Source organism: Pempheris klunzingeri, chromosome 13 (genome assembly GCF_042242105.1).
Source record: "Pempheris klunzingeri isolate RE-2024b chromosome 13, fPemKlu1.hap1, whole genome shotgun sequence".
Lineage (NCBI taxonomy): Eukaryota > Metazoa > Chordata > Actinopteri > Acropomatiformes > Pempheridae > Pempheris > Pempheris klunzingeri.
The window spans coordinates 20,862,444-20,889,863 of NC_092024.1; the positions used below are offsets into that span (position 1 = coordinate 20,862,444).

The 27,420-nt window shown below is 43.1% G+C and overlaps 1 protein-coding gene across 2 annotated transcripts; it reads right to left on the reverse strand.

The window, feature by feature from the left end:
• rab11fip5a (RAB11 family interacting protein 5a (class I)) lies at positions 1-27,420 on the reverse strand. Of its 2 annotated transcripts, XM_070842875.1 has the most exons (5): positions 26,782-27,420; positions 12,918-13,426; positions 11,227-11,827; positions 3,935-4,091; positions 1-3,078 (listed from the first exon to the last, which is right to left on the reverse strand). In XM_070842875.1, the coding sequence occupies exons 1-5, from the start codon at positions 27,156-27,158 to the stop codon at positions 2,821-2,823; spliced, it is 1,902 nt and encodes a 633-aa protein (XP_070698976.1). In that variant the 5' UTR covers positions 27,159-27,420; the 3' UTR covers positions 1-2,820. The 2 variants fall into 2 exon arrangements, with proteins under 2 accessions (XP_070698976.1, XP_070698977.1); XM_070842876.1 differs by lacking the exons at positions 11,227-11,827; positions 12,918-13,426; positions 26,782-27,420 and adding an exon at positions 6,093-7,347.

Genomic DNA, 27,420 nt, shown 5'->3' on the forward strand with positions numbered 1-27,420 from the left:
CACAAAATATTCTTTATTAAATATACAAAATTTGTGAAACAGAATTGCATCACGAATTGTAAACTTTCCAATCTTACACACTACCTTAAGCACATCCCACCGGCTACACAATCAAGGACAAAAAAAATCAGTTTATACTTAAATTAAAAAAAATTTTAAATGGAAGACGTGAAAGAGAACGTTTATTCTTGCGCTTCATTGGTGCCGAGTCACATTTATTATGCCTCTACAGTCATCTATGCATTTGATATTGCAGTCGCACAGCACAACTGAGATGACGAGACGGTATTGGATGTTTTCGTATGCTTCAAGCTCACTGGAAAACTATTATCGTGGTGTCGAAGTAGGCCGAGTGCTTAAATCACAGAGCGATTAGAAAGTGCAGTACAGTGGAAAGTAAATCTAACTACTGTTTACCAATATCAACAGACAGGTACAGTAGAGTTATGTTCTGACGATTAAGTAGTGCAAGAACATCCACAAATGCTGTTAAAAGTGGCATCATATCAGAATACTTTATGGTGTATCAATCTGCTCCATAGATTAAGTTTCAAGGCTTTTTTTTGGCATTTCACAGCAAATCACTGTTACTGCTCATTTTCTATTGGTATGCATACAATTTATTTCTGTGCAGTGATCTCAACAATATAACAAAGCATGAAAAGAAGTAAAAAAAACAAAAAAAAGAAACCCTTCAATGAACAGATGGCTTTTCTTTTTCAAAACCTGCCCCAAGCCTCGACAAGTAAAATGAAGTGCGAGATTGTTACTGAACGTCAAAACAAAATAAAAATAAGGCAGCATTTGGCATTTCAATACCGCATATATGCTGAAAAAATGCGGTATATATCCCTTTGTAACACCTGAAAGCTGTAGCGATATGCGTGCTCGAGCTGAAGCGGATGTGACACACAGACACTGAGGGAGGGGGGGGTCAAGTACCGGCATGTCGCAGGCATTTTCTCAACAGTGGATTTGTGTTGATAACACACACGTGGGAAGGCAGAGGCATGAGATCAGAGGAGCGGTGATGGCTGATCTTGATACTGACTGGATACTGAGTGATACTGTCTTCACCTGATAACACCGTGACCCCTACGAGAATCAGTTAGCTTATTAGGCTGAGCATCATGGGTGACTTCAAGACATGCCAATAGAACAGAAAGAAGGAAAAAGAAGGGGGGAAAAAGAAAGGAAGAAGCAAAAGATAATTAGCACTTATCGTGCGTGGAAAATAAAACCATTCACTTGCTGGCTAAGAACACTTTTGAACATTCATAAGCTACAATCAGTTCCCAGTAATGTGCACATGACAAGGCCGAACTCTCACACCGCTCATTTGGTTTGTAGTCCCAAAAAGTAGTCAGAGCACTAAATATTTGTTATTAGGGAACATCTGTAGAGTGTCAATCCAAAACAACATAAACACGAGCTGAAAAAAGTGATGCCAATCACAGAGGTGTACTACAGAAGTGCATTATTGTAGAAGAAACACTGGTGCGTTTGCATGAATTTACCCCATTAGCCCAGAATCTTATATACTTTCCATTTATGCCGACTATTTTCCACAGCATCCTTGGAGACTTGTTTCCTTCCTTATAAGAAACCACTTGTTTCAGTTCATTTCAGTTAAATGAACGGCTCATCATTTAGGGAAATGTACTAATTCGCTTTGTTGCCAAGAGTCAAATTAGAAAATCTGTAAAATCTCTGAACTAAGTGCAGATCTCCTGCCAGGAAGTGATTAGCTTAGCTTAGCATTAAGACTGGAAACAGGGGGAACCAGTTAGCCTGGTTCTGTGCAAAGTTAGAAAAAATGTGCCAACCAACATTATTAAGTGACAGGAAACATCTGATATTTCCATCTTCCCAAATTTGGAGGATTTGATGCTTTTCTTTGTCTTACATTTGAGGAAGCTGAATAAAACAGGTGATTTGAAGATGTCACCTAGCTTGATTATATCACAATTTTCTGACATTTTGTAGACCAACTTAATCCAGAAAGAAACATCAGCAGATTAACTGAAAATAAAAATCATCATTAGCTCCTGAGTGCAATGTTTTCTGGCAACTAAGTCCTACACCCCTGATATCTGCTGCATTGCTACCTTCACAGCACAAATATGAAATAAAAACAAAGGTGTTCAGTGAGGCAGATTATTGTTTTAAGAAGGATATTCATGCTGCACTGAAATGAACTGAAACAAAAGGCCTTGAAAGTATAAAATCAATCAAAACCTGTGCTACAGAAATGGCCAGCACTGATAGACTGAAATATATCCAATTTGTAGTTAATGGGCTAAAACGTGAAAAGTTACCAGAGTGGCCCTTTCATGCTGTTATCACTCCTTTCCTTACAGAACCACAACACTTTTGGAGAAGTGCGTAAGGATTTGATTGACAGTGTTATGGACTGAAACTCTACTATTTCTGGCTTTTGTGATAAGGTGATAGAAGTGACAGGTGAGGTGAAAAGGAGGAATCAATGTTTCTACAATCAGGATCCCAAAATGGAAGCATCTGGGGTCTGAACCCACTGGGCTCATCCCTCTGTGAACTTAAAACCAATTGGCTGTGTGAACCTGAAAACAACCTGAGGACCCACTACATTCAGAACCACCTGGACCAAACCCTTCGACTGGGACGTGTTTCAGCACAGTAAAGCATGCCGGCTGGAAAACATCGCCTCGACATCTCTCTCCGAGTGCCTAGATATTTGTATCAAAAAGGACAGCATAGCAGTGAAAAGACTAAAGAGCTGTTGTGGAGGTTTGAGTGAACAGATGCGGACTGAACTGCAAACCCTTATTCGCCCCCTCGTCACTTTAACTTGGAACGCACTTGAAGGAGAGTGGGCTTCTGCTCCATGATGCGCACCAGCAGCGTGTCAATGTAGTCCTCAAGATCTTTGACCTGCGGCTTTAGCTTCTTCAGCTCCACCTCCCGCTTAGCCAGCAAAAACTTCTGACGCTCAAACTCCGCCTTCTGCCACTCCAGCTCCGCCTCCCGCTGCAGCAGCAGGGCGACCAGTTCGCTGTGGGTCAGGTGGTAGTACGAGCCCGCTCCTTCTGTCGCTGACTGAAGACAGAGAAAGACAGACAGACGAAGAGGAAGAGGAATGAAAATGTAGCAATGACTATGTTTACATGCAGGAAATTCCTTATTCCGAAAAAGACAGTATTCCTTCCGAGCTGTAAACAGGGATAATGACGATGAATATTCCTCCAATATTCCTGTTTACACGAAGACAATTCATCCCAAAAGAGAGGGTTTCTGTGGGTGCAAAGATTCTGACAGTATTTAGATCCTATAAGTAAACGATGCTTATCAATGAGTTTAATAGGTTATTTTCCAAGTCATCAGCTAGCAGGCTGCTGAATTCTCTACAAAATTCACAATAATGAACAAAAACTTAATGTTTTAGTGTTTTACAAGAAACTCACTGAAGTAAAAAATGGTGATATCAAACTGCACATAATCAAACTTTAAATATGCCTAACTTGAGAACAGATTATGAAGATAGGGTTTCATAAAAAAAAGAAATAGCATGATTATACTCTAAAGTATGGCAGATTTTCTTTACACTAATCCTTCTCTTGGCAGCTACAGATGACTCTACATGTTCACCTGCCCGTTTGTTTAATTATGTTATTACTATAAGTATTGTTGTGCTTTTCAAAGGCAACACGCAGGACTTGTGTAGGCAGAGAAAGTGAGACAAATAAGGTTTTTAGGTCTTTAACTTCAGGTGAACCAGTGTGATTGGGTGCAATTTAATTTATATAGAAAACGTCATTAGAAGTCATGATCACTGAGAATCAACATACAAAAACATAGTTAGTGTTGTTTGCCTCTGAAGGGCACTAACGCAGTATTGTTATATTATCATTATTATACTTCTTATTACTAGTAGTAGTATTATAACATCCTGTACCTTCTTCCTGTCCGCCTCCTGCTCGCTGAGATGGCTGCTCCTCCCCGGGTGGATGGTGGACTTGAGCTTCTCCAGGCCGGTGGCCAGCACTGACCGGCCCTCAGTCCGCTTCTCCTCAGCCAGTATGGCAGTGGTCAAGGGCTTCACTGGGTGGGGGCTGGACGGGGGGGACAACAACAACAACAAGCACACACACACACACACACAGATACACAGTCAGGTATCCCACAACATCTCGTGCCGTTTTAATTCTATGTAGAAGACGCTGAGGTGATGTAAGGACTCTGGCCGTCATACTGGAGGTCTTAAAGTCCAGAGTCTGTGACCGAAATTATCATAAAAATAATTTGACAAAGAGGGCTTCAATTTAAATTTATCTTTCCTTCCTTTGTTTTTATTTGAATAATACCAGAGGGGAAGTTGGGGGATGGTTTGTGCAACGTGTGATTTTCAGAGTAAAATAATTTAAGTGGCAATTTATACACTTTCAACCTAAAAAAAAAAAAGCATGCTTGTGGCTACAGGTGATTCTCAAGGCTTGTATCTTTTTAATACATTTTATACGTTTAGCGATTCTGACAGCCACTGTTGTATTAGCAATGTATTAAAAAATGTATTAAAATAAACCATGAGTATCACATATAATTAAATCACCAAACCACAAGCATTTCTGTGGTTAGTTAGGCTGTTAATTATTCAGAGCAGAGATTCCCAATCATGGGAACCTTGGGTCCCACAAGTTCTGCTACACAAGTTAACTTAAGTTAAGTTTTTTTTTTCTTGCGAAATAGTAGATTATTTCACTTCATCTGGCTCAAAAATCCTTCAAATTAAACAATGTGAGAAGGAACAACACAATCTTTAGTTGACATCCACACTGAAGCCATAACTCGAGTTGAAGGGTCACAAGCGTACATTTCTTTATTCAACAGGAGCCACAACCTAAAAAGGTTACAGCTGAGCTTTTATTCTGAAAATCACACCCTAGTTTTCTTTGGGGAACGTCAAAGTAAAGACAAACAAAATAAAAGTATAAGAACATTTAAAAATTCCTTATTGAGCAAATTAAGTTTTGTTTTTTGGGGATTTTTTTTTTAATACAAAACCTTCTCACATAGGCTAAGAAGAGGCCACTGTCTTGCTGCTTAATCACAAAAAGTTGCCCGCTGACCAGTGAGCTGGCAAACAACCAGAAACCAGCTCTTTGTTCAGGTCAACTTGAAGTATTGTCTCGAAGTACAGCTCTACAATTATACAGGAAAGACAGTTTCCTGTGTCAGTGGCCTACATTTACTCGGAAATCTGTCTTATCAGACCACTCACTCACTTACTGCAGAGACTTCCATTTTTACAACTACGATCTTTGCCGCAAATATCATTCTTTAGCCCAGGAAATGTAGGTTTAGCCATTTTCAGATTGTCCTCCGGACCTCCAGGACGACACCAGACATGGATGCTAAAGATCAACCTTTTCACATTCCAGAAACTCATCATTTTAGTGACGAAGAGTAAAGGAGGTTAGACATGTGTAAGAGTCCTCATTAAAGGAAATACGGGTGAAAATTGAAATTAAATTAGCTCAATACTGAAAGACTTCATCAAACATGTAGTATAGTGTTAAATGTGTTATTACACTGAGGTGAAAAGGAAATGCTATCAGTGACACAACAACACCTTTTTTTTGGCTTGTATAAAGCCTGCATCCTGGTTGAGATTTTGGCAAATGAGTGTGGCTGCGTGAGAACATGAGCTAGCCCTGTGGGGAGGGGGGTTGGTATGTGTGTGTATGTGTGTGTGTTGGGTGGGAGGGTGTGTGTGGTAAGAATCAGGGCAAAATAATAACTGCTAATTGGCCTGAGGCTCTGTTTTCTCTCCCGTTACCACAGAGCCAGGACACACACAAGACACCTGCAGAGGAGTCCTGTTAACACCAGTGTGTGTGTGTGTGTGTGTGTGTGTGTCATAACAAAGTGATGAAAAAGAGAAGGTCACACCACAAAAGGAGTAACCCCTTGAGAGTCGGCACCACAGAGGAAAAGCAGGCGGAAGCGGAGTGGCAGAGGGAGACTGAAGAGACGACAGGGTAGAAATTTCTAGAAGTGGGAAAAAGTGTTTCCTCTCCACCTTTTCACCGAGCGCTGAGCATGTGCAACCTCACCTGTTCTGCTGATTAGCTTCCTGCTGCTGCTGGGTCTCCTGAGGCGCCGCAGCTTGTGGCATGCTGGGTAGTGACCTCGCCGTAGCGATGGCAAAGGGAGGGAGGGAACAGAGCGCTACAGGGGAGCTACTACTGTCAGGAGTTAGAGAAGGAGCAAAGGAAGTCAGAGAGGGGAGGTGAGGGCTGGGCTGAGCCGAGAAGGGCCCCTGTACTGCGCCGGGATCGCTTCCAAAGGAGGGCACGAGGAGCTCGTCAAAGGCAGGTGTCAGTGTGCCGTCAGACTGAGAGCGGTGTAGTGGAGTGCTTTGAGAGAACACGTCACCTAAAATGACACGCTGACTCTCCACACCTCCTCCTGTGGCCTTCCTTGGATTACAGCTCAGGAGAGAGGCCGTCGATGCGGCGGGGAGCACTTGTAAACCAAAGTCGTCCCCTATCATGAAACTTGGCTCAAGAGTTGCCGGCCTGTCCTCGTCTCCACGGAGAGATTCTTCTAATCGCTCGGCTTGGTTGATTTCTTCGTTAGATGTCTTGATGGGTGCATTGGTGGAATCATCAGCGGCCGTCTGAATCTCACTCAGCGATCCACAGAGTGTTGAGTTCGCAGAGTGTAACGTCTCGTTTGGCTCTGAGCCGCTGGAGCATTTGGAGGACAGGTGAGACCCACAGGTCCGGTAATCCTGCGAGTCTGTGCTGACATAAAGGCTTTGGAGAAAGCTGCTGGTGGTCTGATCAGACACCCGAGTGTGCAACAGTGTGTCGTCAAAGTCTTGGCTCGTGCTGTTCGCAATGTGACTGGTGCAGAGGAAATCACCTAAAAGCCTGAGCATTATAGGAGACTGCTGGCTTGCATCCTGCCCTCCTAAACTAACGCTCTCAACGGGCAAGTCCAGCAAACTCTGCTTCACATCGGGGGAGGAGGTTATGATGTATAATGATGGGCGTGTGGAGCCGAGTTCATCATCTGGAGCCGTAGGAGTCATCATCACATCTGTGGTGTTACTTAGAGATACAGATGAATCATTTAACACTTTTGAAAAATCCTCTGGAGATCCACTGAGTTCACCCACGTCTTTCTTTTCATTTTCATTGTCAGACTGTGAAGACACGTTGGATTTCAGTTGCAGATCAGAGAGTTTCGGCAGCAGATCAGGATGCAGGGCGTTAGAGATGCTTAGTGTCGGTATATGTGCACCTTCACTGCCCGTCTCTCCTGAAGCCATCATAGGCTGCTGATGTGTGAGCGCTGGTGACTGTGGCATCAATGGATCCTCAAACACATGTAAATCTACCTTTTCATCTCCATCCTTGTGCTGAATAACTGGGTTGTCCGGGGCTTCGTCGACCAAAGACAGATCATTTGGCTTGTCGGTTATGCCATCCACAGATTCTGAGGCCTGTAATTGTTTCACCACAGCTGACTCAGAGGATTTTTCAAAGCAGAGGATGCTGCTTTCAAAGCTCTGTGCCTCAGCTTCCTCGGAGGAGGATGCAGAGAACTTGTCTGAATAAGAAGAGACACAGGAGAGGAAATCTTCTTCTGCTGAACTGCCGAGGCCGGACGAACCAGGATCTGGGGAGCCGCTGTGCAGCTTCATAGACAAGCTGTGACAGGTGGCTTGATGCATATTAGTGCCGGTTAATTCATTTGTGTTAGTAGTACTGTTAGCTTGATTAGCTTCAGTGCGAGCAGCCAGTTTTGGTGAGTTAGTGGGAGTATTTAAAGATACGTCATCACTCTCAAAGCTTGTGTGCTCTGGGATTGTCGCAAGGTTTTGTTCAAATGTGTCAAGCGGACATGCATTAGTGTTGGTCACCTGGCTGATGACTCTGTGTGCTTCGAACACAAATTCTGTGCAAGGCTGATAACATGGTGCGTCATTCACATTTGTGTTTTGATCAGCATCGGTTATGGCTAGTAATGCTCCTTTATTATTGCAGTGTTCCAGTGGATGGTCACTGGGTGTGTTTTGCTGTGTTTTGCAATCTGTGGTCAGGTCCTCAGGAGACTGCAGCCTGCCAGCTGCAAACGCTTCAAAGGACTCGTCCCACTCTGAATCCGGCTGCGGCACCCCAGCAGACATATAAGGGTTGGATGGTTTCTCCCTTTCTGTGGGAATCGGAGGAAGAGGTCGTTTCCCAACTTTGGCCATCACTTTGCTCCTTGTATCAATAATGACATCCTCGGTGGTCGGGTTGTTGTGAGTCAGGGTGGGGTTAGGGTTACTCGCCTGCGGAAAGAGTTGAGATATGGGGGGCCGGGAACTGGAGAGATAGGGCAGAGGAGGCAGTGAAGGTTTTGGAGGCTGAGCGGTTAGCATGTCTTCATAAAAAGGGTTGTGCTGGAGGAGAGAGAAGAAAGGGTTGCAGCGGGATATGGGAGGCGGTGTGCTCTGAGAGTGGCAGAAAGGGTTAGTGTGATGCAGCGCAGAAGCCAGAGAGGCAGGATCTACAGGGGGACCCGGGGGGTGGTGACAAGGTGGGAGGGGAGGTGGGTGGGGGTCTAGTTTAGGTGACGCCACCAGGCTGTGAAAGGAAGGGCACACAGTCCTCTTGATTAGTGTGGATTGTTCACACAGCTGAACTACAGGCCTGCAGTAGGTTTTCTAGCTCAAATCACATCTCTATCACACATTTTTACATACTGGCTTGTGTATGATCTGTTTTTATCCAATTTATTCTACAATAATGTAGCAGAAAGTCCCTTAAACCCTGTTTTAATCCAGGCCTGGTTACTTTTGTTGCTTAATGGAGAGATTTTTTGGGCCACTTGGGGGCAGCGCAACAAGCTGTAAGCACAACAGTGACATTTTATCACCTTTTATAGTGAACAAGACAAAGAATTGAGTTTACACATCCTGCAGACAACATTAGCATTCATTTGGAGTTTCTTCGGCCTGATGAATCAAAATCTAATATTCACTACTCTGCGTTTCCATTTCACATTACAGGTACTGACTTAATCCATTGTCTCCATTAATATTCATTACTGCTGCAGCTTTAAAGCTCGTCTGTCTAGAATTCTAAAAAATGTGGACTACGCCTCACAGATCCAAACTGGAGTTACTGAAATAACTGGGCTGAAACAAGCACTTAAACTGCATTCGTTTTCACCAAAAGGTCTTTCCTATAAACTAAATCTTAAAACTCTGCGACAATTCTACACATAGTGGCTTTAACAGTAACTGCTATGCAAACAATTAAAATAAAAAATTGTATATCAATCGTAAATAATCAGATATCAGATCAGATAATCAGATGTGTTTTCATATCCTCAAAAACTGCCACCAATCCACATCCAGAACAACCACCCCTGTGCCTCTGGTGTGTTTTCATTGGCCCGTGACGTAATACTTTGCAGAAAAAGTTGATGCAGCTGGTGTGTAGTGATTACTTAGTGCTACTGGTGCCAACTTGGCACTTTTCCCCAAGGATCCAAAAGCATGTGGGAGTGTAGGGTGTGAAAACGTACAGTTACAGAGAGCTGGCAGGAAGGTATTGAGTGTACTATGGTCCAGAATAGCTGAGCTCGCTTCAATCAGCAGGTGCTTATCAGTCCAATATTTTGTTTACGCTCTGTGTATGGAAATACTGACACTGAACTTCAGTTTTTTTTGTCTTAATCGAGTAAATTGATAAAAATGAAAAAGAAAATTAGCTGTGTAAGGGTTCTCCTAGACATGAATTGAATATTAATTCTTTACAAGACTTTAATACAAACTGCAGGAGCAATGCACTCAATACAACAGCGAGCCGCACGAGAGAGAGTACAGTGGAGCAGGTGACACCTCCCAAATAAATTACCCACTTAAGAATGTGCTTGTGCTAGAAGTGGGAATAAAATAAGATGGGGTTTTCTTCCCTCCTTTCTCCCTGCTCACACACACACACACACACACACACACACACACACACACACACACACACACACACACACACACACACACACACACACACACACACACACACACACACACACACACACACACACACACACACACACACACACACACACAATAAATGCATTGACCAAACCCTCTCTCACACACACCCACACACACACAAAGGGATTGTTCCAGCTCACTTCATCATCTTTCCAATGATTATTACTGCTGAACAATATTACAGTGTGCACTAGGCTTCGGCCTGATGGAGCTAATTCCACCAGAGTAGCTCCCCTCCTCCATCTGCATTGCAGATACCTGCTGTAACCAGAGACTGAGACCAGGAGCCGAGGAGGGACGTGTACAGAGCTGGAGGCAACTTCTAACAGCCATGCTGGTACACAGGAAGTTAGAAAGTAAACAGCTACTCTGATATCCTGATGCTTTGTTTCTGAATAAGTTCTGAAATTCAACCCTCCTGTAATCGGGTACATTTAAAGTGTTTACTCCAATCTAAGCTTCTGGAAGTTTTATTGTGTGGCAAATATTCTTTACTTCAACCTCCAAACAGTGAGATATCATGTAACTAAAAGAATAGTCCCACGGCCATTATTACCCTTTAAAGGAATATTTTGGGAAATAGACTTATCTTTCAGTAGCTTGTGGAGCAGGAGGCAATTAGCTTAGCACAAAGACTGAAACATGGAGAACAGCCAGCCAGGCTTCGTCAAAAATATACCTACCAACTCATGAACATGCTGTATAGCATTTCTTTTAAGAGCAAAAGCTATTTGCTAATACGAGAGGAAAGGACATGAGTGAGGGAAGCGAGGAGATACGTCAGCATGATGAAAAGCACCCACCCACTCCAGCTCTGTACCTGACGCACACACATGACAGGGGATCTATCTCTTCATCTAACTCTATTTCCAATGATGTTGAACTATTCATATATATAATCTGTATAATCTGTTTTTTAAGTTCAGTTGTCCGTTGCAGTATCAGCCTACATCAAATACATTCTTTCAGGCTCCTATTCTTACAGGTCTCATGCACTTCGACACCTCAGTCTCTGACTTATGAGGCAGGGAAACCTAAACAATGCAGGCACAAACTCTCAGCAGGCTCCTGAGCGCCTCCTTCATTTGATATTCATACAGAAATGATAATTCATCATCTGTTGGATGTTGTAACAAATGCACCTGTCGGTGTGTGACTCGTCAGCTCTGTGATCACAGTGTGTGTCTCACCTGGGTTTGCTGTGCGAGTCCTTTGATCCAAACCATCCCCTGTGTTTCTCCTCAGTGGCAGCGGAGGCCTGTTCAGACTCATCCTTAGACTGACTCTGTCCTTTCCCTGCAGACTCACTCCTCCCATGGGAGAACAAGTTCCTCCTCTGCTTCCTCCCCTGGCTTTCCGACTCCGCCGTGGAGGGGGGGGAGGAGGAGGCGGCGGCTTTGGGCGGAGCATCCCATCCCAACCGCTCCTCCTCTTCACTCTGCATGGGGCCGCTTTGCTCCAGGGCTGCCGCTATGGCTGCCTTCTCCTCCTCGCCGGGCTTGTCGAAAGACCAGCGGCGCCCATCTCCGACAGGGCCCTTTGGGAGCTCTGTGGACGCCCGCGGGCTGAGGTTCTGCAGAGACATGGAGAGAGGCAAAGACTTCTGCAACAGTCCCAGGCCTAAAGAACCTGCAGGTTTTCCTGAGCCTGGGTCCAGGAGCTGGACGTTGTAAGCATGGCTTCCATTAACGCACACCGTGGGCTGAGGCACTGCGATGGTGATCTCACCGGCCTCATCACCAAACTCGCTTTTGAGAGGGGACAGCTTGGGCGACGTGTTTGCCGTGTGGTCTGTGAAAACAACACCAGAGGAGGAAATGAAAGGAGTTGAAGAGGAGAGAGACAAGACGGGAAGAATGAGAAGAAATGGATGCAGGTAATCAGTGACTTTACTGAACACCACTTGCAAGAAGCTAAATTGGGTGTTAAAACCTTGTAACGGCTTTAACGGAGGATATTTCAGCTCACCGGCAGATAAATGTAAAAATGATCGGGAAAGGATTTATTTACCTCTGTGTGATTACACAATGTTTTTTACTTTAACAGGAACTGTTAAACTGCTCTTTGCCTCAGAGTGCAGCAGCTCTCCAGCACGACTCTCCAATGAGGTGATTTAAAAAAGCAGGCGGCAGGAGGAGGAGCACACGCCTCCATAAAGACTATACAACTGTCGAAATACAGCACTTCCGCTTGTAGGAAGTTAATCAAATATTTGCAGGCACTTAACCAACTTGTTTCATAACAGGAGATGGATACAATGAAAGATTTTATCTTTCAATTCTGAAAGCCTTTTCAATATGTTAGCTGATTATTGTCCTTCATTAATATGTCCTGATATTTACTATTTATAAACACTATAATACTACACTATTACTATTGATACTATCATAATAAGTACTATACAAATAGATACTGATGTGTCTAAGATCTTTCTGTGACACAAAATCCTACTATAATTCATTTAGATAAAACAAGCTGTCAATAAATTGTTTGGTCGATCGACAGAAATCAGCAACTGGGATTGGGAACTGAGTGAAGCTTTTTATTAATCAAAAATAGTGAAAAAATACAAACACTCTCTGAATCCAGGCTCTTGTTTGAAAAGATTTGTCATATATCATCATAAACTGAATCTCTTTGGGTCACTTTTTTGTGACTAAGGATCGATCGATTAAGTCAAGAAAATCATTGGCAGATTAATTGATAAAGAAAACATAAGCCACAGGTTAAGAATTGTAATAATATTGTAAAAGATAGCAGGGTCGTCCCAGATTATGAAGAAAAAGCTTGATGCTTGTGAAACTGAACTCTACCGTTGGACAAACTGCAGTGAGAACAATAGTCAGATGTTCCTCATGGCCTCTCTGCTGGTCATGCTCACCTGGGCTGTTATCGACTGTCAGGTTGCTGCTGTTGCTGGGTGAATTGGAGAGGTCAGAGACCACCACACTGATGCCGGCCGTGGGGCTGAGGCTGCCTCCCCGTGATGACTCGCTGCTCTCTGAGCCAAGTGACGTGCTGGAACGAGTGTCCGATGACTTCCTCAGCTTCCCTCTTAGGAAGAAGGTCCTCATCTTGCTCCGCCGGGCCTCGCCCCCCTCGTCGTCCTCATAATCCTCCTCCCCGCCTCCATCGCTTGGAAGCCGATGCCGCATCCGGTAGAGGGACCCGTAACCGCTTGGTAGGACGGCGGACGAGGAGTCCTCGTCGCTGGATCTTCTCTTCCCCTTCATGCGCTCTTTCAGCTTGCCGAAGGTGGAGGTGTTCTTGTCCTTCATGACCAGGTCGTACATGCTGGCTGTCAGGTTGTTCCGGGTGAACTGGACGGTGACTTGAATGTCCCCTCGTTCCTTCTCCTTCTTCCCCGTCTTAGAGTTCAGTCTGTACCACCTGCAACAGAGAAAGATCCAGTCAGGAGGTTAACAGACGCACCGAGTGTCATTTAGCAGTGACATAATCAGTCAATTTATCAATTAGTTGGTCATTCATCATAAAAAATGCAGAGCAGTCGTCAATTTAGACAAGCTGTGTGATGAGCTGAGTTTCATCTTTGATCGATTATTGATATGATTAATCAATTAACCAAAAACAGTAACAGAGCAACAAATAGATCGCTGGTGAAAACAGTCGTTAGTAGCAGCTCAAGTATCATCTTTTCAACACCTGAATTGAACATCTCTACTAGTGCTTGCCCTGAATAGATCTGCAGAGTGAGAGGAGCTATTTCAGGCGCCCCTGGGTCTGAAGGTAAGAGTCCCACAGACAGTGAGAGGTGACACATGGTTGCAGCACTTCTACGACGTGGGTTAGCATGAAACTGCTTGTATCCCAAGTAATCCAATCGCTGTGCAATATTTTATATATTCTTTATTCTACGCACCATGTGTACACTGTATTATAATTATGTGTGCAATTATCCTGTACAATTACCCATCGTGGTCATATCTGTGTGGTGTTTATGGTTTATCTATATTTTCTATTTTTATTGTATTTTTATTCTTTATTTATCAGGCAATTACTCTTTCCTCAATTTCTCTGATGTGTGATCACTAAAGTTCATCTTAAATCATATTATGTCATACATACATACCACCCGTCAAGGTGCAATTCAACAAGAAACATCCATTCACCAAGTTTAAACTTCTAAGCTAAGAAAGCTTAAGAGGTTGACGATGTTTAAAAAACCTTGAACACAATCTGCAGCTTAAATCATCAGAACATTTTAGTTTTTCCACAACTATGGCGCTGTATTTGTTCTCAACTGCACCAACAAAGCGTTTTTGAATTCACTCCCACTCTGGTGTCTTGGCTTCTCTGCAGGTATTGTAGTATTTTGACGTATCTGCAGCACCAAATGACAAACAAGACATGATCTCTCAGAAACGAGACTATAACATAAACCTACAGGATTGATGCATTAGCCAAGACAGTTTCATGTTTCCATGTTAAGTATCATTGAGGATATTATTATTAAAAGAATTTGTCAGAATTTGTCAGTGTGTGAAGATTGAGGGTGAGTTTAGGATTCACACTGTGAACAAAGTATTAAATCACACATGTACAAATTACACACATAAAAACACTTCACTGCGTCATTAATTAGTTCAGCGTGGAGTGAGGTCATGAAATAACGTGAGCGACTGCACTGTTATTATAAATGGGGCTAATCAGCCCTCACACAGGGTACGAGTGTGTGCTAGTGCCCCACTAAAACAACAATGCTGTGTGTGTGTGTGTGTGTGGACATTTGGGAGGCCTCTTGTTTTTTATTTCTTGTCATCAGACCCGGCGAGCAAGAACAATGAAGTAAGACGATGCTCATGTCTGATTTAATAGCGAGTGCCCTACATAAATATGACAGACCCTGACTGAAAAGCAGTTTGCCCCAATTGTAAATTCCTTCAGTGGACGAGAACAGAGGAGCAGTTCTTAGAAACGCTGTGCACCAGTGGGTGTAGCAGCACCAACAAGTTCACCACAGCGTGACTCATGGGAAAGTCTCATCTGGTCTGTTGTGACCGGTTCAAAAACATAATATGACTGAGAAAAATTCCCCCAGTTAACATGTGTTTCTGACATTCAGTGCTGCCAAAGGGAAGTTATCAGCACAGGGAGGAAGACTGAAAACTGGGTCTGAAACCAAGACCTGCTTTTATTTGTTCACTTCCTGTGCTGCTGGGCTATTTTCACCTCACACCTCGACCACAGTGCATCACTCTATTGTTCACATAGAAGCTCTATCAGGCTGAGTGGCACACACATGCCCAAATTTCACAATGATTTCCTTACAGAGTAAAATTTTACATGTAGTTTTAACTGTGAACCCAAAAATGAAATCTAAAATACATAAAGACAAAAGTTATAAAACAAAGGCAAAACTGATGCTGCAGTAGATGCAAAATGTGAATAACGTACAAATGCAGGCATCTTTACAGTTTAAATGAAAACATCAAGCAACAAAATGAGCTACATGTAATTGCATTTAACTTAGTTAAAGGCACTAAATTAAATGCAGTTGCATGTAGCCAATTTTGTAATCATTATGTGGTTGTGAAATTCTGAAAAAAGAGACGTGTGGTGAATTCAGTTTTGATGCATGAATATAAATCCGGATGTTAGAGGAGTTGGAGATGAAACAACCTAAATGTTGCTTTGTGAGGGACTAAAATGTCCTGCTCTGTTGGGTCAACAAGAAAATCGAAATGTCATGCTGGGGAACGTCAAATGTGCAACCGAAGAAAGTTCCAAAAAGGGAGGTTTTAAACATCAAAGCGGCGACATGAAAGAAAACAGAGACAAAAGCAAACCCACTGATGCATGTAGGCTGTGATCTGAGGAAGGAAACACACATTTACTGCACAGCTATCTTACAAACCAAGGAGTTTTTTTAATTTCCCACCACGAGATTCCCTCTGTTTTGTCTGTAAACTTGCAGCATGACGACGCAGAAAATTAACATGGTTCACAACCCAAACACTCCTAAATAAAAGACTGTAGCTGCCGTGTTCATTGAACTCAGCAGCCTGTTTGACTGGTGATGTTTTGGTTCAAGGCCTGTACATATATAAGTATGTAGGTGACACTGGATAAAGGTTTAGGAGATAATCAAGACTCCAGAGGTTGTTCTAATACACTTGTGTGAAATTCAGATACAGACAGATATATATAAAGAATAAAAAGATAGATTGATCTACTAAATACAAAAAACAGAATATGAGGTGATGAAGTCTGACAATTAAGACTCATTCTATGTGGACAATGAATATCTGTACCCAAATTATATTGTAATCAATAACATAAATCACTAAAATAGTCCTTCTACTGGTGATGACATAACAAGACTGGTTGCCTGATATTTAATACAAAGCCAATAGCTTTCTAGTCATCTAAACCCAGTGACCTTATCTCTAGCATGTAGCCATTTGATCACATAGGAAAAGACACAGGAGACGTCCCTGCTCTAGCAGAAAAAAAGGAAACACACAAAAACATTGGTGTAATTGTAGGCTGCAGGGGAGAAAAAAAAAAAAAACAGGTCACACAAAGGCTGTTATGCAATCATCATCCTCCTGCCACTGACCTCAAGTTCAGCCCTGAAAACACCGAAACACCCAAGAGGAATGCCAGTGAAAACAATTAGCCAACAAACTCCTTCCATTACAACTCTGAGAATCACAAATAATAAGCAGGTGGGGCCCAGAGCACAGAGGAGAGAGCACACAGGAATGCTGATGCTTTTTATAGCTCCACGGGAACAACAAGTATTACGTCTCACATAAATAACAATGGAGATGTGCCGCATGAGCCGACACGGAAAATGTAAGATTTCATTCACTAATCCAAACATCATTCACGGACTTTAAGAAGACAAAGCGGTGAGTGACACTCCCAGGCAGCAAGCACATATATAAGCTCTAGTATTAAGTTTTTGGTTTTGTATTTGCATGAAAATCAATTTGACAGAGGCTGAATTATTCTAATCCAGATGAGGTATTTAGGAGTATTTCATTCAATCAAATCCTTTTACCGGATTATCAAGCTACATGTAAACAAAGTAAATCCCCGTCCCCCAAGCCCGCCGTGTCTACACTTATGTTTGGAAGCATCCAAAAAAAAAAAAAAAGATGCTTGAGTAGGCTCTTACTCTTACTTAAGTATCTAAAATGGTACACCAAATGCTGCTACCTCACACGCCTGCTAGGTGTGGACTCGAGTTTCACATCGATGCTCCAACAACAGTATCAGTCCTCCCCCTGATTCTGCAGCCAACTCCCTGCAGCCAAGGTGGAGCTCACACTCCAAACACTAAGAAAGGGTTTTCTTCATCAAACACTGCCATCATCATCATCATCATCATCATCATCATAGCTGGGACTGATTTTTAGGGCACTCTTCATAGGTGTCTCCTTCCTAAACCTCATCGTGGACTTCATGGAGCAAAACACTTGCAAATTAGTGATTTATCTGTATTTGTGTTTAGATTTTAGGTTTTAGTTGAATAAGGCAGAATCAATTACAATAACACCGGCAGTGGAAATGATGGGAATGCATGGGAACAGTCAGGTAAAAGTCAGGAGGGAACGGCGCTCCTGTAAAAGTGTAGTCAGTGTTTTTTATGGGGAGATCACATGTGGTAAACGGTACATTGACTGTACTTGTATGGCACCTTTCTAGTCTAACTAGAGACGAGACCTTTCACACACATTCACAGCTTCAGGGGTAATTTGGGGAGGAGCTGGGGATCAAACCGCTAACCTTCACACAACACATATTCATGAAACATATATAGTTTATTGCACTTGAACACACCACAAATCCAGCTACAGAGCATACAGCCAATAAGGAGGTGTGATACTCCAAGCCTGATAGAGTAGTCCTCAAAGTACCGTTTCTGCATCAGCGCTGTCGTGACTAGCAGCTGTCAGGAAACTGAAAGCTATTTACTGTAGCTTGCAAGTTAAGGACACAAAGTTTTGTTAGCAGGTGTGTTGAAGAGCTGCTGAGTCCTCAATTTGAGTCTCCACACTGCTTGTGTTTAGGTGTAGTTCCCCCTGTAAAACATGGTCATTTTGACCACTAATTAAAACTGTTCATAAAGAAAGATTTATAGAAAAACATTTTCCTCTGCTAATTAAAAGCTGTTTTCCAAATTTAAACTGTCTTTTATTTTCCAAGCCGATGCACAAAAGTTACAGGCCCATTTATGTACATGCACCTGTGCTTGTGCGTCATGTAACACATGAAAAACCCTGACAACAACAAATGCAAATGGACAAGAAGCCTAAATACAGAAACTGCAACACAGACAAAAAGTGCAGCCTACGTTCTGAGGCCCACATACTCAGGCAGAGCACAGTCTGTTACTGAAGAGGACCCAGTTTCCCAAAAGCATCATCCCACACAGACGCCTGTGTAGCTCAGCGAGGCCACTGTACTGATATTCTCAAGTATTTTTGGTTGTAAACATCCACTGAACATCCCAGTGCCATAACAATCCTCATAACCAAATGTTAGGAATGTTTTTTGGTACTTGTGGGAGTCAACGCAGATTTCATTTTTTCATAAACAGCCCCATTCCAGAGCTGCAGAGCATAACTGTCTGCATATCTGCTTCCCCATCTTGCAAAAACAGGAAATCACAACACTCCACCCCGTCCCAGCGAGACACTACCTCCTCACCCCTCCCCACTCCTCGATTCAATGAGGAGGACGCAGGGAATTTTTCTCCTCCAGGAGTTGCTGTCTTATTCTATAGGCTTCAGTTTACAAGGTCTTCCATGATCCCTGGAAACCAGCCTTCAAGGCAGGACAGGGCTGAAATTACAAGACAAGTAGGCTATCAGCCTATTTTATCCAGCATGTTCTCAGTCTCTGTGGGGCTCTGTGAGCCTGGGTGGTATCACAGCCAGACAGAAGAGACTCTCTGAAATAAAGCCGGTGCCAAGGGCGCCCAATCTGTGTCAACTGTAGAATTCAGCAGTGCACTTAATTCACCAAATATGTTGGTATTTAGGGTTATTTTACACTGAGATACTTCTACCAGTGGAGTCTGAGGGGTTGTAGTGAGTCTCAGAGAACTCTGCAGGGGCTGAGAGAGACATCTTCATCACTTTGACACACAAGTCACATTTAGAAATAAATCTAATCCAGTTTTGCTAGCGAGTGGTGCTTTGAGCTCAGTGCTAATCTCAACATGCTAACATGCTCAGTTTAACTGGTTTATCATGATCTTTGGTGTCTTCACCTTCTTACATTTGCAGAGTAGCACTTAACACAAAACACAGCTGCTTCTGCAGGTTTTTGTTCATAAACCAAATTGGACAAATTTAATTTATGTCCTAATGTCCGGAAAAGTCAGAGCATCATCAAGGTTAAAATGGTTCATCCTCTGGGCATCATGAATATGTGAGCACAATTCCATGACAACCCATCAAACAGTTGTTGAGATATTTCAGTCTAGAACAAAATGGTGGACAGACCAACATACATGCCCATAGCCAATGAAGAAAACACAATTTAAGTCCAAAACCACACAACTTCGTTCTTTTAATGGAACAGAAATATACGCTTGCAATAAGTAACAGCTATCGCCAAGGTTACAGTCTGCAGTAGTATCATAATCATGCAGTGAGAATATTAAAAGTGTTTATTAGCTGGTTTGTTTTGCCTCTTGGTGCGAGTCGTTGGGGCAGCGTGAGCACAATAATCACACCAGAACGACCTCACTGAGACCCTTGAGAAGAGGTGGTTTGAGGTGGTTTCTGGCGGTCCCAAACGAACTCTGTAGCAGTTCGCTTGTGGTGGGAACATGAGCCGACCGTGATCCGACCCAACTCCTCAAGTTTGAGCTTAACGGCTCCAATCCAATCCAGTCCAATTTAACTTGGATAACCATGTTCCTTTCACAGAAATGTGCACCAGCCGAGAACACAGGACCTTCTTCCTATATTTACCTCCTCAGACACATCTGACCAATAAGTGGAGTGAATGTTCTCGTTTGTAGTGATGCATTTTGATTTGCTTGTATTTTACTGTTGTACAAGTATAATAATCCAAGTCTCCAAACTCATCAGGTGATTCAGACCGGAGTGAGTGAGCTGCAGGCAGCGCCCTGGTCGGCCACCAGTTACACAACCTTTTGTCCGAATGGGCACTCAAACATTGATCTCCGATTCACATAAATGTCCTCTGAAAGTGTGAAATCTCTGTGATTCATTAGGTTGAATGGACATCAACATTCAGAGAACTGTCTCTCACCAACTGCCTCTGCTGCAAAATAAACATGCCGACTCAGCAGAACAGTCACTGGTAAGGTCAAATTAGAGCCAACGATGCCGCACACACCAAAAACTACAGAAGAGCCACCCAACAGTAGCAGTTAACCAGCTTGGTGCGTCACGTCACACAGAGGGGATAAAAGGTAGGTAAGTGGTGCTGCTTCATTTGTATTATGGAGTGAACACTTCCCATTACGATGATAGAAGCTAAGAAACCCTCCAGGAGCACTGTGGGTAACGCTGGTAATGCGACCTGGATTCCTGCCTCGTCTGCAGAACTAGCGAGACCCAGACCACATTCCACATCTGGACGCGATGAGCTCTAGCCTCACCACCAACTTCCCTCCCAAAACTTTCACACAACCGAGCATTGTATCCGAGAACCACACATCTTCAGGCCGCAGTAGGGATCATGATAGAAAACCAGGAAACGGTTCTTTGTTGTGATCACTGAGTCATGGTTGTATCAAGTGAATTAAACAAACAACAGTTGCTAACCTTCAGACATCACTAATAAAATATCTGGTGATAAACAGCTGAACGATCACCTGTGAAATAAAATCTTTAGTTCATAATAGGTTTTATCAGCACGAATGGGTGTTTAAACCCATTAGGTGGGTGTTGTTACCCCAGCAACAGTAAAATGAGTCAGTGAGCCGAAGTAGACCCCCACAAACAGGAGCGGGTCCTGAGAACAAGGCAACTGCTGTCTGTTTTCTTACAAAGGCTGCAACAAAATAATACAACTTTCACATGAGTTTAACTGTATGTGCCGCTTTTGTACGAGGACGTCTTATGTGAAGTTCAAGGACAGTTTCTGCATTACAAAAAGACAGATTTCAGTGAACTTTGACCCCCCCCCCAATACTTCCTTTAGCAAAGTAGAGAAACGTCGAGCTATGTGGGTTTCTCTAATTGAAGACACTTTACTCCTTTACAGGATTTACATACACAAAACCAAGGTCAAAAAATGGTTGTAATCTTTGAGATCAGCCTAAAAAGATTATATTGGAGGACTTGAGCTGTTGGACAGCTGGTGAGATTTTCTTAACGAACAACTTTGTGCAATCAACCTCATTCAAAAACCTGAATTTGAATGGTGACACTGGATGGAGACCGGCCACTTTGTCAATCATGCCTAGCTTGCAACCAGGCTGGCATTTTGTAAACACAATTAATAAAGTATCTGAGTCACTGAGTTTGGCTGCAACCAATTATTTCATCCCACATATTTCCTATTTTTCTCCATCACATCAAGATGTATTAGCCTATTACATAAAAATCCCACAGCTAACACAGTACAGGCTGGTATATCTGCTTTCTTCATGGACTGATACACCACAAACTCAGGGGATTTTTCATGCCTCTGACCAGGACTTACAAGGTCATTAGTAATGTATAATGTATAGTAATACAGCAAATTAAATAGTTAAAGCTTCTAATTCATCTTGTGCTTTAATTACAAAGACAACAAGCCACATAATACCACACATTTTAAGTGGGTTTGGAATCGATTCTTTAGCAATTGTTATTTTGCATTTGTTTATTTAGGTAAGGTAATCCTGTTCAGCTAAAACTCTAAAACTAGCATCCCTTAGGCCTGGCTGCTTTGCTTACATTAGCATGCTGGCTAATTACCCAGCTGGCAGTGCTGTGGCCTCAACTGAACTGAGCCCCAACAGGAGCTAAAGACAAGACAATTAAAGCTGCTGTGTCACAGTGACCTAGATTAGGAAACAACTCTGTCTCCTCTAGGTCTTCTCATCTGCTAAACACATGCAGAACTTCCTTTACCTCACCGGCAACGTTCATTTTTTTTTATGTGCCTTGTTGTCTTTGCTTCACTGTACCACCGTGACGATGACAGACGGGCTGATGGGAGATTTGTGATGCAACTATGTATTATAGCAGCAACATGAGCAAAATGTCAGCTGCTCTATATCCTGCTACATGTCGATTTTTTTTTTAATCTGATAAATCTCCAGAGAAATGTTTTCATCAAGCTGTGGTATATTTATATTATCTAGGATGACTTGTCAGGTCGCACTCTTACGTAACATCCAATGTCCATTAGACTGTACTCGCTCTCAGCAGAAGCTAGTGAAAGTCTGTCGGCTCTTAGCAGAGGATTTCTCTGGATGTACATCACACACACACATACACACACACACATACAGGGTTTGTGCCTTGCTCAGCAGATGGAGGTTCAGTTCTCAGGCTTGCCTCACTCATCTGAAACAACATCAGAGTTTTATTTCCTACAGATACACAACATGACGGGGGCTGTGAAACTGAGACAGCAATGAACTGGAGCGGTTATGAAGTACCAAATATAACATCTAAATCATAATGTCAGCCCTGCAAGACCCACCTGACCGAGAAGAATCCTGATCAGCAGGAAAAGAAATCAGCTGAAATTTTAAATTATCCTCTTGGGGGAAAAAAAACTTGATTATTTAGAGAAAAATGTATAAGACAAGCTCAATATTCAGCAAAAGCACAGCAGATTAATTTTTTTGTGGGTTGCGTGCTAGTTTTTGTCCACAGTGTTTTGATCGGGCAGCGCTTTCGTAGCTTCCTCCTGACAGACCCTGCGGGGGAATTCACCCAACGCCCACCTTTCCAGGAATCTGCTCTACATTGACAGCTCTATGTGCAAAAACATCACGGCCACGGCGTCCTTCCCATGCTGCCCATCTGAGGGCAGCTGTTGTGCCTTGCTTTAATGAAGAAGCTGCTGAATAAACACAAGACACGTTGGGACATGTTTAAAATAAAGCATTGGTGTGGTTGCTAATTTGTGAAGTTAAACTGTGCTTTGATATAGACTTAAATATGCTCTTGATGGCTATATATGGTGCTAAAAGCATGAGGCTACAGTTAGCGCCAAAGCTAAAGAGTCCAGACCAGCTGATGATGATGATGTAGAAGACATAGAAATGCTGTAGAAACTGTTTTGTTCTGTAATGCAGTGCAGAGATATATTTTTTTTAATTTTATTATAAAGGGAAAAGATCTAACTTTTACTTCGTTCTAACAAACCCTGTTTGGCTGCAGAGCTTACGTACATCCAGGCAGTGGATGCTATCAGAGTTAGTAATCCTCGAGGGAATAAAACAAGTCAGGAGGTCAGAAGAAAAGAGCCATTTCAACATGCAGCATCTCCGTTTGCTGAAATACATACGATCCACAGCACAGCTCCTCTCAAGGACTTTATAAATATTAGAAACTGTGACGTGAACATGTCTAAAAACACCTTTTTGATACTAAATATTATCTGTTCATCTGTACGCAAAGTGACTTTTGTTGCTGGTCTGTTTAAAAGCACCTGAGCAGCTCATTGATTGCACTTATTCTTTTCTGTGTGTTTTTATTATCAGAGCTCAGTGCCACCGCTCAGGCCTCCACCCAGGTTTTATCACCATGCAAATAAAGAATAACGATAAAGATAACAAATCACAGAGCTTTACTTTTAAGGGTGTTACTGGGAACGGCCAACAAACAAACCTTAAGTGAAAACATACAACTATAACACTGCAAAACTGTTTTTAGTCCCCTTTTGTTGAAGTGTTTAAAGAAGCACAAAGATAAAGCCAATCATGGTCTTTCTGATAAAAAGCAAAATAACTGCTGTGTCACCGCTGTGAGTTTTGGACCTCAGGATTTAACTCAAATGTGTCTGTAGCTTTGACAGCTACAGCTATAACGTAGCTAATAACAACGTAACGTGGAAACAATGAACGCAAAATTACATAGAAAATAACCAAATTGATGACAAAGTATAGTAGTTAGTATATAGTCACAACTCCTCTTTACCTGTGCACCTGTTATAATACTTTTTAACATTTACCTTTATCCCATAATTGCTGCATGCCACCATTGTTTAGCAAAAGTTTAAGAAGCATTTCTTACCAGGTTTGGTATTGGTTTCCAGAATCAGGCATCATGTTGGCACAATATCCATCCAAGTCATCACTGACTGAGGTGCCAAAGCTTAAACAAGTTCAGCTCACAGACAGCAACGCAATAACAACTTTCTTAACTTAATACAATGTTGAACTGAAAGGGGGAGTACAACAATTTCACCCATCAAAGTGTGTTTACAGGTGCTGGACAGTACCACTAAATGTGTGGAGGAAAAAAGCCTTTTTGGCTGCGGAGGGAGCTGCACGAAAACTGGCTGAAGACTACGAGTTTAAAAATAAAAAGACATTTAAAAAGTGAGCTTAGCAGACCTTTGTAGCTCCTCGTCTCTGCTTGAAGCCAACAGCTCAAGGCTGCATTAGTCACTTCTAGCATAACACATCCAAAACTCTGAACTGAACTGTCGTAGTTGAGTTGCATTGTGGGTAAAAAAGACTGAGAAAAAGACTGAGTCTGACAATGTTACAACAGTGAAATGCTAAAATCAGTGAACTCTAGTTACGGTCATATAGTTTGGATTTTTGAAGTGCAGTTCTATGAGGTACTTAAAGCTTGCTCTAAAGCCACCAGACTCCATTAATAAAAACAGTCATTTTAACTTGCAGAACACAAAAGTTCAATGAGCTACCCCTGCGTCGATCAATGAACTAACACATCAGTTGGATCCAAACTAACCTTTTAAAACACTAATGTCACACAATAACACAAGCAAACAAACCCATCAAGGCACCAGAAGACTAGCAATTCCTCTTCTCTACAAGGTAAAATTAATGTTTTTGTGAATGGAGTCTGGTGGCTTTGAAGTGAGCGAAGATAAAGACAGGACGGCTTCAGTTTCGCAGTTTCGCCAGAAAAGGCTGTCTGGGAGAAATGCAAAGCAGTGAAAATATTACATAGTACACTTAAACTGATGTCGATTTTATTAGTTGGCTAGAATTCCTTTTTCTGCTGTCCTCATCCATAACCGTATATTACTTAGCATCTGTGCTGGGAGTCCCACCTGCTCCTCCAAACTGGGGCATGCTGACTGCCATCTAATGTCAGCAACACACCCATTATGGATAAATTAATGCAAACAGCTACTCTTAAAAGGTGGCTCATGTTTCCAAAGGCCTGACATACATTATCAGTGCCGATTGTGAGAAGCGTTGCTATTGACCTGCCCAGATTCACTGAATACCACATGGAGACACTGAATGTACCAAGGCAACAAACTGCTGACGCCTCAACATCACGGACTAACTCTAACCTTCAAGTGACCAGCTCCAACAGGGCCGACAGGAGGAGGCTGGTTCCCCTTACATCTCACACTCACAGGTCAAGCAGATTCATTTTAATGAAGCTGCAATAAAGGAAACAGAAACTTAAGATGGCAAGAGGAGTGTTTGTCTTCACCATCAAGCCAGAATATTCAAGCTGTGCCTGATTAATAATAAAAAAGACTGCCATACTGTACTAATACACCTACTGGTGATGCACTTTGCATTGCCAGGTCAAATTTGATAATTTGTTGAGTAACTTCAGCGAGATATCGTCAGAAATTAGGTTCTGCTTTTAGCGATTGAGGATTTAACATACTGTCTTTGTCAAGTACCATCACTTCACCTTACGGTTTGACTGCAGGAAATGTTTTAGCTATCAAGGAACATCAGCAGTCAAAAATCGAAAACATCACCTATATTGACCATAATGCATTGCTGTCGTGACAAATGTTTGAGTTAAGAGTGCAACTCTGAAGTTTCTTTTCTTGCTCATTTTTCATGCTAACACTACCAGATCTACAGCTGAGTGCAACAAGTTCAGGCTTGTTCACTAGGAGGTGTTGAAAGGCATTATGGGGAGTGTAGGACATCACAAACAGAGCTATCTGACATGGAGTTAAGGGACGGGTGGTGCACCCAAACACCGCCGTCCTTTCTCCACTAAATAACTCTGGATGGTGCACATTTCTTGTAAGGTTTGGCAAATGCTTGTGAGCCGTTTCATCAACTTTATATCACATCTTTACATCCAACCGTGTGCAGCTTTGGTAAAACAACATGTTATGCTAAAAATACCTTGGAGCTTTCGGATCATGAATCCGTTAGATAATCCCTGGAATTGGGACAGGCATTAATCCCCCTCTGCTCTACCTCATGCCTCAGCTATTGGGAAACAACATTTAAAGAACGTGCAGCAAAACAAACCAATGTGGACACCCAGGAGGAGGTGAAGGTGAATTTTCTGGAAGGTCTGGTTCAGAGGGAAGCCTCCAGCCTCAGAGTTAGTTTGGTGTCTGTGGGAGGAGGGAGGGTGTGTCTGCAGGGCCCTGATGCAGCACCAGAGACTTGACAGCTGTGTTTATGTCTAAGAACAAACTGTGTAGCAACTAAACCGGACAAAGGCAGGCTGGCAGATGAAGAGACACCCTGATGAGTTCAATGAACATGGGGAAAACAGATGAAGTAATGGCAGATGAGGCATATGCGTGCAGCTGTGGAGTCACACTGCACGCTGATGCACAAACACACACACACACACACATGCAGACACATCTTAACTTACTCGTTTTTCACGCATCTGCTCTCATGAAACACCTTTTCCAGCTGGATCACCGCCTGTCCGAGGAACACGTCCATGCCGATGAGCGCCCGGTGCATCACGGTGAGGACCAGCTCGTTGCTCCCGGCCGGGTGGTCGCTCCGCCCGCCGTTCGCCAGCACGCCGGGCTGCAGCTCAAAGGAGCACTCCTCCCTCCACTCCGGCTCGGTGGTCTTCTCCGCCACGCAGGTCGAGTATTTCTCCTTCCCCAGCTGGATGATGGTGTACACATCGCTGGTGCCGTGCTTGCCCTTGCCCCGTAAGCCCCTACCTCTCAGCACCGTCACCTGGACGTGTGTCGGTAACCATTTCTGGTCCTCCTCGACGGTTAGCGAGGACATGTCCCCCTCCAGACAGACAGACCGACCGACCGACCTGCGGCGCACACCGTGACGAGGCGAGGCAACCGGGGAGAGGTGGTGGTGGTGTCCGCCGCTTCCTCCCTGCCCTGGGCGTGCACAGTCACATCAGCTCCGGGGTCGGCGGGCGGTGCCGCATTATGTCCGTCTACCGTCTCTGCAAAGTTTCCGCGGACGCCGGTTGTTTTGCGCCCCTGGCCGCTCCTGCGTCTCCCAGCAGTCTGCTCTGCGGCTGCAGCAGCGT